Below are 17,364 nucleotides of genomic sequence, written 5' to 3'. Positions count from 1 at the left end.
CTCCACCTCTGAGCCACCCCTGGGACACCAGGTAAACCTTTCCCTTCCCATGGGCCAAAGCACAGCACACATCGTCCACCCAAGGCAGCACTGAGAGCCGCTGGCACTGCCTGCTCTTTGTGACACTGGAGGGCAAGGAGAGGGCAGAACACAGGCTGGGGAAACACCCTTGCCCACCCTGCCTGGGCAGCCCACACACATCCCGGTGGCAGCCGCCGGGGAAGGGGTGAGAGGGTGGCTGGAGCAGGATGGGACCGTGCCCAGATCTGTGCCACAGACACGAGGAAGGCGACGAGGCAGCGGTGCCTGGTTAGTCACTGCTGGGAAGTGAGCCATGCTGGAGGCTGCTGGCAGCACGGCTTGCTCGGCCACCTGCTGTGTGTGGCCTTATTTTGCTGATGGCTTCAAGATTTCTCCAAGGAGAGGTAAAGCTGGGCAGTGGGAGCTGATGGGAAGTGCAGAGGGAGGAGCAGGGAGAAACTGTGGGAACTTGTAGAGGACAGCCCCCAGGGTCCCCCGGCTATGAGAGCAGGATGTTCCCATAAGGGCCAGGGTCCATGTGAGACATGTGACTCGGGAGGCAGCTGCTGCAGGTGCTAGAACCAGGTGTTTGTCACCTGCCAGGGGTGACACGTGTCCAGGAGGTTTGAACCAAAGGTTCCAAAGCTGGTGAGAACACGGTGTCCACCAGCCCCTTTCCTGGCACAGGGTGGGCCCTGCATGGTTCACCCATCCCTGCCCAAATGGCAGATGCAGGACGCAGGGGAGGACATGGGAGGGGGAACAGAGCAGATGCATTTCGTCACCCGGTCAAGGGGCGTGTGTGTGTGTAGGGGGAAGGGGTGGCTGGGTGTGTGGGTGCATTTATTGCCTCTTCCCGCCAGCACCGGCTCCCTGTGCACACACGGGTGGCTGGGACCCAAGGGCACAGCCCACGGCTCCCTGGACTTTTACCCTGCTGTGCAAACAGGCAGGCGCCAGATTAGGGTATCAGTTGGAATTTCATCTTGTCAACAGCACCCGCAGCCTCTCTGGGCAGGCAGTGGAGCATCTTCCCTCTGTTCCAGCCCCTCACCTCCCTGCAGGCCACCCAACACCTCAGGTGAATTTGGGAGATGCACATTTCACCCCCACCAGGGCTCTGTTCCCCTCCCCACTGCTGTCTGCAGGCTCTCCCCTTGCAGACAGAAGTGATGCCCAGTGCTGGGCTGCCACCACCCCATCCCCTGCCAGGGCAGGACCCCACTGCTGGTCTCCACGTGGCAATGGCAAAATTGAACATGAAAGGCAGTCAAAGCTCAGGGAGGGAGGATGAGTGTGGGGGAGCCAGCCCCCACCATGGGGACCATGCTGGAGTCTGCACAGAAGCAGCTCCAGTTTCCCCAGTCCAGCCCACTCTTCCAGCAGGTGGCTGATTCAGTCTCATCCCTTTCCTATATGGCATCAGCTCCACTGCATTTGCATCCCCCTGCCTGTTTTAGCTCCTGATTCCCCATGTTTCCTTGCAGAGGTGCATGAGGTGGTTCTCCTGTGCCATGGGCAGCCTGGCACCATGCTGGTGAGTGCAGGGTCACCAGGGTGCAGCAGTAGGTGCAGCCTCTGTTGCAATTGCAGGAACTCTGCCCCTCTCCCAGCAATGCCACCTCATCCTGTTCCCATTCCTCCATCTCCTCCACCCAGGAGGACTTTATCCTGCTTCAGGTGTCCTTCCACAGCCAGCTGTCCTGCCCTGGCACCTCAACACACCCCATGCAACCCTTGGCACTGGGAAGAGTTTTGGGGCTGGAGGAGCCATTTGGGGCAGGGATCTGAGGGCAGCTGCTCGCTCAGTGTTCTGCTAGACAAGGGGAACACTGATGGGATGGAGAGGGGAGAGTGTCAGGCACAAATGCCAGCTGTCCCGGGCACTATCTCACATCCTCATTCTCTGTTTATTCATCTTGGACAAGGAGGATATTCAGCCCATCGACAGCCATAAAATGAGATTAGAGACCAGGAGGTGCCAACAGGAGGCAGCCACATCCATGGGCAGCTGGCCTTGTTCTTTGGCCTCTGCCAGCCCAACGATGGCCTCACCCTCTCCCCTCTGTCTCCAGTGCTGTGAGTTTGCAGCCATCGTGTCTGCCATCCCTCTTGGTGCCAAAGGAGCAAGACGTGGCAGTGCCATGCCATGAAATGAGCCATGCCACTGCCAGCAGTGTCCCTGTGGGACAGGCACACTGTGCTACAGGGACAAGGCTGCTGCCTCAAGGTGCCATCCCAACCCTGGCTGTGCCCAGGAGCATCAGCACCAGTGTGACCCCAAAGCCAGCATCCTCCCCTGCCCCAGCACCACGGACAGGAATGACAGCAACAAACCTGTGTCACACAGGATCCCTGCTTGTTTTTATTTTCACCAATGCCTAAAAAATAAAAAGGAAAACCAGTTCTGCCTTATATACACAAAAACTGAGCTGAAGTCCTGAGTTGATGCAAACATTTGTCCTCATCACCGAGCACACCTGGTAACAGTGGCTGTGGGAAGTGTCACTGGCAGGAGGGAGAACCAAAGCCTTTGAGGGCTGGAGCAGAGCAGTGCACACAGTGGGATAATGAGGACCTGCTTGTAAAAGCCACAGCACAGCCGGGGACTTTGTGTTCTGGGGGCTGGCAGTGGGCAGTGTGGCCGAGGGACGCGAGGCACAGCAGTGTCAGGTGGATGTGAGGGCTTGACTGGGTGGTGTCCAGGCAGCAGGGACACGTCTGCTGCTCCATCCTCCCCGAGCTTGGAGAGGAAATGCTGAGAAACATCATACAAGCCACCATGCAAGGCTCATGCTCCCTCATCCCAGTCTTGGTCTTCAGAACTGCAGCTGAGGAGCTGCTTGAAAAGGAGCCACAGACCCTCCTGTGTCCCAGCTGTGTCCCAGCTGTGCCCCACTGGCCCGTGGGGCTGCTGAAACTGGGCTGCACATTAACCTGGGCCTATACAATGGTCAAGACTCAATAGGATAAAGGGACTCCTGGGATAAAGGGACTCAATAGGATAAAGGGACTCCTACTGGTTCACCAGTAGGAATGGATGGGATTTAGCTAACTGGCCTAGGGAACACAGTGGGTGAGAGGGAGTGCAGTGCATGGAGGAGCAGGGAGACAGGGAGGACAAAATCTCTAGTCCTGTAATCAAATTTTTTTAAAAATAAGAAAATAAATGCTTCTCTGTCTTTCTGAAAACCACCTCTCCATCACCTAACACCAGGGCACGTGCCAGTCATTTCTTGCATGCCTGAAGAGGCCCCTGCCCACCTGTCAGCAGCTCCTGCTGTCTGTAGTTACTGTGCTCCCTTGGACCAGCACCCAAAACTCTGCCAGTATTGGCCTTTCTGGACAGCCTGGGGCTGGTTCTTGGACCCTGTCCCGCTGGGAAACCTTCTGTCCTTCTTCCTTTGCTCATGGGAGGGCTCAGCAGGGTGGTCTGCCCCAAATGTGCCTGTGTCAGGCTCCCTTCTACCCTCTCCCTGTGCTCCAGGTGGAGGATGGCTGCCGTGCCACCTCGCCATGGCCCAGCCAGGGGAGCCAGGGCTGCTGGAGGTGCCTCCACATGGCTCTGTGTGGCTGCAGGGGCAGGGCTGGGGATGGAGGGGTGGGCACCGCCAGGGTCACTGGGGACAACGATGGGGATGTTCAGGTACTCTTGTCAAGGATGTGCTCCAGCTTGCCACCATCGCCGTGGTTTGAAGGGCTCCCATGTCACATCCCTCAGCCAAGGTCTTGCCTCGTTCCCAGAGCCCATCTTGCTCTGCCCTCTTCACCTCACTTCCCAGGAGACCAGCTCAGCAGAAATTCATTTTGCCTTGAGTCCAGCCAGGTCTTTTCTCTATTTCAGTCTTGTTTGAACTGCCCAAAAGCACCAGGCAGCTGGATTGCCAGGAGCACCAAAGGAAGCACCTGGAGCACCGTAGGAAAGCCCTCCTCCACTATCACCCCTTCCTTCTGCTGACATCAGGACCTTGCTACAAAGACCAGAGACCAAACCAGTGTGTGGTTCCTATGGGAGAGCAGGACCTAACCCAGGTTTTTACACAGTGAAGAGCCCACCAGTTCCTTGGGAAGGCCCCAGTGCCACCTGGCCCAGCCTCACTGTCTGTCCCATCAGTTCAGCCAGGGACAGTCATGTCTTTGGAAGGGGCTGTCACCCTTCAGAGCACGTGGGCTGGCAGGGCTCTGCTGCATAGTGCTTTTCTCTTGGGGTCTGTAGCTGGTGAAGAGGGTTAAGGCATGAATTCTTCCTTGATTGTCAGCGGAGATGAGGAGACGAGGTTGGGGGCATTGCTGCTGCAGAGGCCCCCAATGGGTCCCAGGGTGCTGACAGCTGGTGGGGTTGGTGTGGTGGTGCTGGTGGGCTGGCTCTGCTGCTGCAGCTTCTTCTTGTTCACCTTCCTCTCCTTCGCCCTCCGATTCTGAAACCAGATTTTCACCTGCAGAAAGGGAAAGAGGGCAGTGAGGAGATGAGGATGGACACAGGCAAGGATGACAACCTCCAGTCCTCACGAAGCAGGGAGGGCAACCCAAAGTTTGGAAAGGAAGGAGTGTCTGTGGAGCAAGGTGGGGCCTCCTCTAACTCCTTGGGCTAAAGCTCCCGCCCTTCCCCATGCCCATGTCCACCCTTTCCCACCCTTCCCCATGTCCATGTCCCTTCTCCGCCCTTCCCCATGCCCATGTCCACTCTTTTTCGCCCTTCCCCATGCTCATGTCTGCCCTTCCCCATGCTCATGTCCGCCCTTCCCCATGCTCATGTCTGCCCTTCCCTGCCCTTCCCCATGCCCATGTCCCTTCCCCGCCCTTCCCCATGCCCATTCCCTTCCCTGCCCTTCCCCATGCCCATGCCCGCCCTTCCCCATGCCCATTCCCTTCCCCACCCTTCCCCATGCCCATGCCCGCCCGGGGTTCCCGGGAGCCGCAGCACTGACCTGCCGCTCGGTCAGCCCCAGGGCCGCCGCCAGCTCAGCCTTGCGGCGGATGGTGATGTAGCGGCTGTAGTGAAACTCCTTCTCCAGCTCCAGGCGCTGGTGGTCCGTGTAAACCACCCGGTACTTGTCCTTTGTCCTGGTCTTGCCTGGCAGAGAGAGCAGAGTGGGGGTGAGCCAACGGGGGAAGAAGGGGAGCAGTGGAACGCAAGGAGCATCCCCAAGGGCATGGAGGAGACACACAGCCACCTGTGGAGAGATCAGGAGAAACATGGCAATGCCCTGGGGACCAGTGGGAGAATCAGGAGGTTCCTACTGGTTTTAACATCCTTCCTGTTTTGCACCAGAGTGTTTCTTCTTGTTGGGAAGTACCTGGGATTTGGAGGAATTGCTTGGAGGAAAGAGCAGGAGGGATTCAGAGATCCCTTCTGAAGATCACAGAAGATCACAGAAGCACAATGTTGGAAGAGACCCGAGATCATCAAGTCCAACCCTTTCCCTGACACCTCACCTAAACCATGGCACTGAGTGCCACATCCAGTCTTTTTTTAAACACATCCAGGGCTAGTGACTCCATCACCTCCCCGGGCAGACCATTCCAGAACTTTATCACTCTTTTTGTGAAAAACTTTTTCCTAATATCCAACATATGGACCATAATCCCCTGTGTCATGACACATGGTCCCTGAGAGGAGCAGAGCTGCAGGTCCTGCGGTGGGCTGAGGACAGCTGCCTGGCAGGGCGAAGGAAAGCCCAGCTCTTTTTCTAGGAAGCCCCAAACCAAGGTGCCATCACTTGAATGTGCATGGATCAGAACAGGGAAGGACAGAAAACCCTGGAAGGACCACATCTCGCTGCCACCCAGAGGGTTGCTCTCCTTCTCCCTGTACCGAGCTAAGACAAAGGGCAGTGCTTTAGGTGCACTCTTTAAAGATGCACTGGAGAAAGCCCACATGATGCCCAAGCACTCCTGGGAACTGGCTCCATGGGCCAGGGGTATTTGGCCAAAGCCAGCCTGAATCTCTCCTTGGTCCCCCAATATGGACAGAGCTTGGGGCCATCAGGATCCACACGTCTGTGCACATCCCATGGGTCTGCAAACAGCACCTGCTGCTTTCTAGCAGAAAAATACAGTCAAAGGTAGCCCAGCTGTCTCTTCCTAAGTTCCTTTGTTATCCCACAGGCACACAGGGTGAGCTGTGGAGCTCTGCCTGGGCTGTGGGGGCAGGTGGCACTCTGAGGGAGGATGCCCATGCCTGGCAGTTTGCTGAGAAGTTCCTGGTGTTGTCCTCTGCAGAAGAGCCCATAGGCAGGGAATAAACACAGCTGTGAATATTTGCTTCTCCACCCAAAATTACAAAATCCTGTTCCAGGGAGTCGAGAGGGATGATGCCTGGCCATTTGTTTGCCTGGCAGAGGTGTTTGCCCATCTTCTTCTGAATTTCTGATGCTGAGAATGCTGCTGTGGGAAGGAGTGGGAGCAAGCTCAGAACAGCTCAATGGATTTCCCTGGGGCTGCCTGGGTGTATCAACATGGACAAGATCCTGCACACCACTGCTGCACATGTGCAGGAAGGGATTTCTAGTGACCCAGCAACCTACATAACTGTGCTGGCAGCCTGGTTCTGCCAGGAAATGGGATCTTAGTGTGCCTGCCATCCTGTTCATCTGTTCTCCCTAACAAATCTTTTGCACATCCACTCAGGCCAAATCAGTTGGACACTGGGCAGTCCCAGCAGTACAATTGTATTCTGACACCATCTGAGTGGAAGAAGGAGTTTAGGTAGTGCAGAGGAAAACTGGGCTCTAAACACCCTAATGGGACATCAGAGAACATCCACAGAGCAAACTCCAACCTCCAGGCTGCAAATCTGTTTGTCAACTGGCACAGTTTTATTTTTGACAGTGTCTCTCTCCTGCTCTCCCATTGCAAGGAGATGGAGACATTCTTAAGCCATTTCTCATGCTGAAACCTAAATGTGAAAGAGTTCAAGACAGGACAGCCCATGGCCCCAGAGTACTGCAAGTGGGAGAGGGGCTCCCTTGCAGCATCACATGGGATGGAAGAAAGCAGCTGATTTTCTACTGTATGAGCAGGAGCCACAAGAGTCCAGCTCATGGCACTGACCACTGAGCAAACCAAGAATGGAAGCACGAGTGGGAGCCAGCAGGACCTGGGATGGGTATGGAAGGCTTCTCACCCTGCTGGCACTTGATGCTGGCACTCCCAGGCACACAAGCAGCAGTCACTCAGTTTGAGTTAGCAGCCAGTTTCCACTGCTGTGCCTCTGTCTGTGTCCTCCTGCCATTGCTCCCGGTGGTGCTGGCTCAGCAAAGCATGAGCAGGGCGATGGCTGAGGGTCCCAGCACAGTCCCCAAGAAGCACTGAAGCTCTCCAGTGATCCATGGAAGAGGGAAGGAGCCCAGCCAGGCTGCAACATGACCAGGAGTAGAACCAGATTTCCAGCACCACTTCAGGATTTCAGCCACTAACTGGTATTTGAGGGATGTGATGAATTCAGTGAATGTTTCAGAGTGGGGAGCCCAGCTCATCCCAGGGCTGGGTAGGAACAAACACCTGATCCCTCCTCACCACCATTAGGTCATACCTGTGCATACCACACAGGGTGACCCTGTGAGTTAAAAAAGGGGAAAAAAGGTTAATTTGATTGAACAAGGTGTTAATGGGCTGTCTGCAGAGACAGGGCAAGGGGTGTATGGCAGCTCTGCCAGGCACTTGTCTCCTGTCTGGCACACATCAGCTGTGACAGCTCCAAACAAAACTGCCCACGGGAGCCCTGCGGGGCTGGAGTGATGCTGGGGACACCCAGCCCATGCAGGATCCCACCCTGCCCTCACCCTCCCTCAGGGCCCCTGTCCCTCCCGGGGGTCACTGCTGCCTCTCAGCACCCTGCAGGGCAAGGGTTCACCAGCATCAAAAGATCTTCTGCACCCCAGCCCAGGAGGGACCTGTGCTGAATCTGCAAACACAGCAATTCCCAAGAAGTTACAGAATAAACCAGATGCTCTGGTGGAGATTTATGTGAGGTTTAGCAGCTCCGTGAGAAACTGGGTCCCCTCTGGCTCCTCCAGGCTCAGGGGCTCCTGCAAGATTTTTCTTTCTCATAGATTTATCTTTTTTTTTTTTTTTTTCCATTTGAAAGCAAAAGCCTCTCTAAAGAGATAATAACTTTTAAATTATCTCACTTGCAATGTTTTTATTTGAATACCACTGTTTGGAAAAAAGGAATACCTGTAAAGTGAAGGAGTTGACAGATAGAGTAAAAAAAATGAATTAAAGACTAAAGAAATAAGGCGGTTTGTGAATATCACATATGCCATGAATTTCAGTAGGAATTATTATTTCCTGCTGCAGCTGTAAATAGATCCATCACAGCCTGTTCTTTGTTATTCCTTCTTCATCCTTCATCCTGGATAGAGGTTGGGCTTTGCCTTGGGGCTGGCAGAGCCATCATGGGGTGAGCTGGGCACCAGCTCAATATCAGTATCAATATCATCACTTTCTGCTCAATATCAGGTAGAAAAAATTCAAAACAGGGGGCTGACGACCAAGCCAGAGATGGAAAGTTATTCACCTCCACTAATTGCTGTTTTCAGATGTTTGCTGAATTCAGAGATGTACTGTGGGTGATTCACAAGGAAAAGAAAAGGATTTGCAAGAAATACTATTGACAATGAATAATTCAACTACCTTGAATATGAATGCTGGGTTACACTTAACTCTCTCCTGGAGCCTTTTTATGGCTCTGTGAAAAGAAAGAGGAAATTCGGGACAAGCCAATCCGGTTCCTTATGGGGAGCCCTCGTGCCTATGGCCAAATAGAGGGATGGAACTGCTCCTGCATTTCCAGCCAAGCCTGGCAAAGCTGAAACAGGCTGGGATAACCTGGAGCTGGGGCTGCTGCCCCAGGAGGGAGTGGATGGGGTGCAGAGGGGGTGCCAGTGATGTCTCTTAGCACAGTTGTTAGCCCCTTCCAACCCTGCTATGCATTTACAGCCCCTCCTGCGTGTCCCCGAAAGCCCAGGCAAAGGAACTGCTGGACAGGCAAAGGGAGCCATCCGTGGGGCCAGTGGGAATGGTTTCGGCTCTGGGATCAAGGCAGGGCCAATGACAGCGTGGGGAGAGGGCATCGTTAGCACTGTTAATGTATAACCCTAATAGCACTCACCTGAGCCACGATTAGATAAGGGAATAGCTTTAATGTGCTGTGCAAACCCCAAGGGACGCGCTCCCGAGGGTGCACGCACACACCCAGGGGATGGAGCCCTGACCCCAGCCTGGATTCACTCCCCACAGCAGCCCTGCCCCAGCACAGGGATACCAGAGCTCCTGCCCGGGGCTGGATCAGGAGCCTGGCAGGGTAAGGGAAAATCAAAGTGGATCCTGTGCCCACCATCCTAAGCTCTATCCCCTCATAGCCACAGTGGAGGCTGCCAGGAAGGGGATATTTCTCCATCCCCACTCCTAGCCTGCCCAAAGGATGGTTTTAAGGAAAAAACTGTGCCCCAAAAACCCTAACAGACTGAGAATATGGACATTGTGAGACGTGCTGAGCAGCTCTAAGAACAGCTGGGAAAGGGCTGGTTCAAACCAGGGAAGAAAGAGACTGTGGGGTGGCAGTGGCACCCTGTGTGGAGGCAGAGCAAAAGCTGACATGTTATGAGGGGTCAGCCCAGCTCCAAAGGGAGGATCCCCATCCATGGGACACATTTCTCCCAGCCACAGCAGGAGCAGCACAGATGCCAGCAGCCAGGAGCATAAATTGCAGCACTTTTAGAAAAGTCTCTATTTCACAGGTCAAAGCAGCTCAAAGTCACCACAAACACAAACTCTGGCTCTGTGGGAAGCTGCTGTGCAGCCACCAGGGCTCTGGTCAGGGAAGCTGGGCTATGGTAGTGCCAACTCACTGGCTGGAGTCACTGAGATGGTAGTGACAGCTGCCACTCCACAGCAGAGGTCCCCAGGGCCTGGGGACACACTGGGTGTTGCTTTGCAGAGGAGGTGCTGGCAGGGCGGATGGAGGCATCACTGCCAGGCTGCCTCAGCAGCTCCCATGCCTTGATCTCTGCTGGCTCCTTGTGCTTCCAGAGCCATCCTGCCTGATCCCATTTCCTGGCTGTGCTCTGGCCCCACACTGGCTCCATCTGTACAGCCTTGTCTGCCCATCTGCCTGTACTGGGGGCCTGCTCCCACACTATCTGGTGGCATTGCAGTATTATAATGCTGAAAAGCATCAGGTGTAAAAGTCCTGTCACCACAGAACTCCTGGGAAAGAACTGGTCCATACCAGAGGTGAAGTGCAGCAAGACAGATCACAAGGCTGTCCCCTCTGTGTGGGTGCTTCCTCTCCGTGGTAAAGCTGCTCCATTCTAATGAGCAGCATCTACTTCCAAAGAGGATAAAATCCTCCCATCGCAGAGGAATCGGTGCTCTGTGAGGATCTGGCATTTCTACCCAGGGAAAGGATCAAGGAAAACTTCCCTCACCCCAACAGAGCTTAGGCAATGCAACAGCTGGAGAAACTGAGGCACAAAGCCCCAGGGTCAAAGCCATGAGATTCCCTGTGCAGTTTAATCCCCAGGCTTCTGTAGATCCATGGGGGGAAATCCCCCTCACAACCCCACAAAGCTGAGGACAGCCAGCAGAGAAATGCCCCATGAAAGACACACCAGGCCCAGGAAAGGGCTGAGGTCGGCTCCTAAAGCTCAGGAGCTTCCAGGCTGGCTGGAGCCACCCTCATCTGGCAGCCAGATGTGCTCCAGCTGCCTGGTGCAGAGGGGCCGATGCTCCCTCTGCCGAGCAGCGATGATGGAGCCGCGCTGCACAGAGCTGGGGCTGGGGATGGGGCAGGCAGCCCAGCCCCTTCCACCAGCCCTAAACCGACGGGAAACGGGAGCCCCGAGGTCTGCACTGGTGGTGGCAAGGGCTGAGCCTCGGATGCCCTCCCTGTCCACCCCCTCTCCACACTCATTCCTTCCCCCTCCAGCTCCAGCCGCTCCGAAACACCCACGCTCCTCTGTGGTCTGGGAGGGGGGGATAAACCCGAGCCCCTCGCACTCCCTGAGCGCTGGGAACCGGCAGCTCACGGCTTTCACAAGCCTTCCCCCTTCCCTTGCATACTTCAACATCCTCAGCTATTTTCCCTCTGCCGCAGGAAGCAGAGGAGTGATGGATGGGACGAGCAGCGCGGGGCGCAGGAGCGGAGCCATGTGGCTTGTGAACGACCCCCTCGGCAGGACAACCCTCCCCGAGAGCCTGCCTGACATCAGTCCTCTGCCAGAATGCACTGCACTTAGACAACGGCTGAGAGGAGCCACACATCTTCTGTGTACACATTTAATGTCTCAGTGCTGAGGAGGGAGGGAATGCTGGATGAATCCTCACTCCTCAGAGCTCCCCCATCTCCACTCTGGGTTGGAAAAATGGGCATTTGAGAGATCAGGGTTGAGCCAGGACTCATCTTGGAGTCTGAGGGCCCCTCCAAGGAGCCCAGCAATGCTCCACCACCCCGAGTAGCTCTCTCCATGGCAGTTCACCTCACACAACCTGAATATTTCATCCTGGTGCCAAAGGCTTCAGAGCAAACTGCAATTCTCCAATGTGTACCAGGTAGCAATAAAACCTGGTTCAGCTTCGTATGGTGAGCACTGGAACCAATTCACTTTCCAAACTGCATCGCTTGACCCAATGGCTTTCTGGTCTCCTGCTCACTGAGGATCAAGCTGTGTTCCCTAAAAAGCTTTGCTGTCAGTGCCAGTGTGTGGCTGGGGAATGCATGCCCGGGGGTTGCAGCAGAGCCCAGGCTCGGTGCACAGCACAGGCAGGGCAGCCCTGCTGCAGGAAAGGGCAGAAACACCTGGTCAAAGAGCTGCGTTTGGAGAGTACAAACTGGTGCACAGGAGCACAGGCTGGCCCTGGCTGGGCTTTACACAGCCAGCACCGTGGCACAGGGACAGAGCTGCACCCACTCCACACCCATTGGTGAGGACACCCCTCCTGCAAGCCCCATCCTCCTCCAGGGAGATGCAAACTCCAAGGGGATGAAGAGCAGATGCCTGGTGTTTGCAGCGAGCTGGCGATTGCCCATCACAACCCCATGCTGCTGGACATGGACAACACAACCAGATGCCCCCTTCATCCCCAGGGGCAGCAGCACAAAGCTGGGTGTTGAGGCAAGTCTCTCCCAGCCCTCCAGCAACTCAATCCTTTATTTTGGCACCTGGCAAATTCCTTCAGTTGTTCCCATGTTTTATGAGTGCCGAGCTGAGCGCCGCCAGCCTGGCTCCTGGGTTGGGTCAAAGAGCACAGCAGCTCCGGGGTGACACACGGGCTGCTGGCACACGTGGGGTGGGCACAGCCCCACTCAGCACGTCACCTCACTCCAGCCTGACCCAGATCATCCCAGCCTGCCTCCTGGCTGGATGTGGCTCATCTGCAGTGGGCAGAGCAGGACAGAAAGGCAGTGGGGGGGGGGGGGGGGGCTCCATATGGACACCAGGGTTCCTCTCCCCCTTTGCAGCCTTATAGGATTTGGCCCATCCTTGCCATAGGGCAGTGTGGGGGAAGGATGCAGCCCCTTATCCAAGCAATCACAAAGCTAACAGGACTGCAGTGGGTGTCCTTGAAAGGTCCCCTATAGGAAACATCTGTCATTGGCCAGAGGTTTAAAGTGTCCCTCTGCTAATCCCAGGGTATTAGCCAGCCAAGCCCATCACGTAGGTACTGCCAGTGCTCCAGGGAAGCCCTTTTTGTTCAAGGAAAGTCAATTCTAGGAAAGTTTGAGAGGCCTGTACCTTGGCCAGAAGGCTAAGCAGTCAACAAACCTTAGCTGGGGCCAGGAGCAGGTTGTGGGTTAATAATTCAAAGGGAGAAGACTGATGGGGCCTGACACACACCTCAAGTGTCCCAGTGAAGGAAAGGGTCTCACAGGGAATGAGCATGGCCTAAAGAAAGGCTCCCCATGCAGGGACTGAGCAGGGAAATGCACTGTCCTCCAGCCAGCACCATCATCCCAAAACATACCAAACACAGAATCAATCCCAGCAGTCCAGGGGAAACATTTCTGTCGCATTACTGGGACTTGAACTCTTCCCCCCAGTGTTCATGGGCCCCTCTAGGAAAATAAACAGAGCTGGAAAACTGACCTAGAAATAATAAAACTGAGATGGAAAACTGCACACCCAGCAAATCACCACATGCCCAGAGCATCACTGCTCGCCCTCCATCAACCCAAAACCTGCGTGGGGACCACAGGCATTGGTACCACACGAAACCCTGAGCACATTTGCCTCTGCAAGGGATGCTCCAATTGCACTTTCACTTGCAATATTTAGCACTGCAACCCCTGCTCAATTAGTGACCTAAAAGTCAGACCCGAGGCGGTATCTGAGGATTTGCATGACTAACAAGCAGAGGGTGAATTTCAAAGTTCAGCCAGCTCCACTTCCAGCCACCTTCCTGAGCTTTTTATAAACCCTGGGTGCAATTCACAGGGAAGTTTGCAAATAATTGTGAATAAGGAGGAAGCATGAGGCTGCTAGTGAAGATTTTATGAGCAGAAAAGGAGGTGACATTGGAGAGAGAAATGAGGCCTGGGGACATTTTTCCAGCTCGATTCCCTGTAACTCCCAATTCCCGGTTTAATCCCTTCTGCTGCTGGGTTATCTCAGCTCAGCCAGGTGAAGCATGCATGAATGTAGCAACAGGTACAGAAAATCACCCCCCTGTAAAGCCTGACTCTGCAGTGAGTCACTGGGAGATTTCTCATTGATTTTTCTCAAGCTCTGGATCATATTTGCAGAAGTGCCCAACACACTCATATTCCCTGCACAATATTTTATTTTGCTACCATTCAGCTCTTCCCCAAAAGCTTTCAAACTATGGCCAGAAGCTGTTCATACAAGCCAAGACAGAAGGGGAACATTGATCTACAACTCTCTGAAGGATTACGATTTATAGCATTCACAATGAAACTGTTGATATTTGTAGCAAAAAACCTCCAGGTATTCATTTCCTATTCCCACTGCGGTGAGATGAGGAGTTTATCAATCCAGACTGATCAAAGTCCAGTTCATTGATTTCAATAAAATGATTCATCTAAGAACTTCACCCTTATCTATGTCAAACCAATCTCTGCCCTACTCTCTTTCAAGCTTAAATAAGACTTTTTATTTAAAGGGCAGCAGTGGAGAACACCACCTGCATCCCACCATCTCCCAGCTCATGATCCCACCACAACCAAATCCTGCAGTGTTTGGCAGCAGCAGCAGCGTTGGGCTTGGATCCCACAGAGGTGCAAGGACAGGTCCTTAACCCCAAGGAAACCACCCCAAGAAAGAGCTTTTCACCCCTGCATCACTGTGGTGGGGCTGGGGTAGCTCCTCTGTGTGTGAGAGGAACAAGGCTGGTTTATTTGTTCCTTTGTATGTATTTGATCTAAGAGATACAAACTAAGCAACTAATGATATTTTTCCAGAATTCAATCAACTCAATTGTCGTCTAACTCAATCAGAGGCACTTTCAAGCTCCTGTTTTATCTTGGCCCCACTGCTGGGTGTAAACCCATGGCCTTGATCCAGAGGAGAGGTGCTTTCCTTCCCCATTCATTTTCCCTCCTACCTCTCTTCTTAGAAGAAAGCAAGATGTTCAGACCTACCAAGCCTGCAGAAGTGGCAGGGTTCCCACTGCAGGGGAGGGTTGCACATCACATTTCCCTCTCCACCCTGGGCAGAGGGAAGCCCTCAGCCCTGGCAAGCCTGTGGGTCTCCATCACTGCATCTGGGGGGAAGCATTTTTCCTAAATAGTTACATTCAGTGCTTAAAATGGGACAGGAAATACCAGCCTGCCTCTCCCTCCTCTTTCCAGACTGGGGCTGGGTTTTTTTCCATTTATCAGGCTGTTCTGCCTGCTCCACTACAGACACTGGTCCCCATCCCTGCCACACGGATTCTGGGAATACGAGTAGGTATTTTCCATGCTGGAAGACCCCAGGCTCCTCTGCAGAAGACCCTTACATGGCCCTTGGCCACTGGGAATAGTGCAAAGCCAAAAACTGGAGGCACTTTTCACACAGGGAGCCCAGGCCCTGATTCCAGGGATCTGGGGCAGCAGTAACTCAAAGCAAACTCGCCCCTGAGAGATGCCCACAGCCACTCCTGTAATGAGCTGGCCCCAGCAGTGCTCTGAGGAGCTCATGGCCAGCACAGGAGAGGGAGAGGGGTGGCAGGTTCAGGCAAGCCCCATGGGTCCTGCTGGGAAGGGTCCAGGCTGGGAAGATGAAAGGGTGAGGATAGTCAGGACAAAGGGCCCGCACCTCACCTCACTGCCAAAGGAGCCGGCCACCATCTCCATGACAAAGAGAATCCTTGTCAATTTGGGCTGGCCCCAAGGGGGATCTGCCCACTGCCTTTGAAGTGGACAGCAGGGCGGGGAGGGGGCTGGGGTCACCCAGACGCTTCCCCCAGGTCAGGAGTTCAGCGGGGACAGGACCCTGAGGACAGCATGAACACTCTGTGCCCAGGCCAGAGGCAACCACAGGAACCAGGGCCCCCTTTCCTGCAGAGCCGGGCACCCACTGGCCCGTGCACCTGCAGCACCCATGGCCACCCTCCACGTGGCACTGTCCCCAGAGCACACACAGCACCCTGCACACACACACTGGGCACCACGCCGTCCTCACAGCACCCTGCACACACACACACCGGGCACCTCACCTTCCCCACACACACCTGGTGCCACTGCCTGTACACACACACACTCCTCGTGGCGCCCTGCACACCCACACAGAGCCTGCAGCTCACACACAGGGCATGGATATACACACACCTCCTTCCCTGCACACGCACACAGGTTTGGGCACCTTGCACACCCACCTTACACAGCCTCTCACACTCTCGTGTACAGCCACAGCCCCACACTCTCACTCTTGCACTTTTGAGAACCCCCCTCCCATCCAACACCTCCAGGGTCCTGGGGGTCTCTGGCTCTGCCCATCCTACCCAGTGGCCTCAGGCAATGGCACCAGTTGGGGAGAATGGCTTTCCAGCCAGATAAGCCCAGCTGTGAGTGTGGAAGGACAGCACCCTCCCTGCCCATCCTCAGCCCCTGCCACCTCAGAGCTCCCCTGCTCTTTGAGGACTGGGTGTCGTGCCAAGGACAGGCCAAGCTTGCTGTCCCTCTGGCAGCCCCCGTACAGCCACAGAGCAGGATCCAGCCCTGCAGAACTCCAGAGGGATCCTCTGCTCCGGGCACGCTGCAGGGTGCAGGGCTGGGGGTTTCCTTACCGTTGTTGCTGGTGCTGGGAATGCTGCGCCTCATCCACTCGTATGGGGTGCGTCTCTGCGCATTAGGGGAGAGCTGGGGGACCGAGCTGCTGATGGCTGGAGGCAGGAGTCCAGAGCCCGGAGGCTGAATGGGATTAAAATCTGGGGGGCTGAATCCGAACTGGCCCGGGCTGGCGGTGGAGGGCGGCGCGGCGGTGCCATAGGAATGCCAGTCCTCCTTGGCAGGGGTGTAGGGAGAGCCCCAGGCGGCCGCCGGCTGCCCGTGGTGCAGGTCGCTGTTAATCCCCGGCACATGGTGGTAGCTGGCGAAGTCCGAGTACTGCGGTGGCCCCGGCACGTAGTTCTGGGGGCTGAGGTTGAGGCTGGGGTGCCGGACCGGGCTGGGATACATGTTGGTGTCCTTATCCACGAGATATCCCAGGTACATCTTCCCGGGCCGTCCCCGCGCTCATGCTGCGCCGCCGAGCCGCGGCTGCGGCCGCTGGGTGCGGGGAGGCGGCCGCCCCTCCTTCGCCAGCACTCACCTGGGCGCCTTGGGGAGCTGTCCTGGGGCCAGGCACCTCCCTGCCCACGGGCTTTTATTGGGCCCAACCTCTCGCAGCATTTGCATTGAAAGGCAGGTTTGCATTTCAAAGTGCAGAAACCCCAGCGGGTGAGGGGGACGAGTTCAAACTTCCCACTCTGACTGCGAGGAGGATGAGCTAGGGGGTGACCCCAGGGAGCACCAAGGACCCCCCCAGCCCCTCTGTCACTACCCCACAGCTGTGCCCAAGCCACAGGATGTGGTTTCTCTGTAGCAGCTGGCTTTGGGGACATTAGGGTGCCGCAGGAGTCCCATGAGGATGCCCCAAGGGACCCCACCACCATCCATACCCCAGGAACAGGGTGCCTTGGGATGAACCTCTGTATGGAAAGCTGGCTGCATGCAGGGGACAAGCTGGCCTGTGTGCGACTGTCACCCACCCTGTCCCCATGTTGGGGAACACCAAACTCTTGCTCCAGATAGCATTTTCCTGTGCCCAGTGGCAGCATCTGCCCCTTTGGAAAAGAGGGGCTGGTGGAGGCTCTGGGTCTGCATTTCCTTCATCCCAGAGCAAATCCACCCCTCCAATC

At 55.4% G+C, this 17,364-nt stretch overlaps 1 protein-coding gene across 1 annotated transcript; it reads right to left on the bottom strand.

The window, feature by feature from the left end:
• Positions 1 to 2,352: 2,352 nt before the first annotated feature.
• CDX1 (caudal type homeobox 1) lies at positions 2,353 to 16,863 on the bottom strand. Its single transcript, XM_021552207.3, has 3 exons — positions 16,252 to 16,863; positions 4,950 to 5,095; positions 2,353 to 4,457 (listed from the first exon to the last, which is right to left on the bottom strand). Exons 1-3 carry the CDS (start codon positions 16,676 to 16,678, stop codon positions 4,251 to 4,253), a joined length of 780 nt encoding a protein of 259 aa, XP_021407882.1. The 5' UTR covers positions 16,679 to 16,863; the 3' UTR covers positions 2,353 to 4,250.
• Between the last annotated feature and the right edge of the window lie 501 nt (positions 16,864 to 17,364).

This window comes from Lonchura striata, chromosome 13 (assembly GCF_050655825.1).
Source record: "Lonchura striata isolate lonStrDom1 chromosome 13, ASM5065582v1, whole genome shotgun sequence".
Lineage (NCBI taxonomy): Eukaryota > Metazoa > Chordata > Aves > Passeriformes > Estrildidae > Lonchura > Lonchura striata.
This window is presented reverse-complemented; position numbering and strand designations above follow the sequence as displayed.

Bases quoted from the DNA above. Each gene is read 5' to 3' on its own strand.
- CDX1 (XM_021552207.3), bottom strand. From the start codon at position 16,678: ATGTACCTGGGATATCTCGTGGATAAGGACACCAACATGTATCCCAGC. The intron at 5,096-16,251 runs GTAAGGAAACCC...TCTCTCTGCCAG, and splicing joins TCCCAGCACCAGCAACAACG to GCAAGACCAGGACAAAGGAC. The intron at 4,458-4,949 runs GTCAGTGCTGCG...CCCTTTCTGCAG, and splicing joins TGGGGCTGACCGAGCGGCAG to GTGAAAATCTGGTTTCAGAA.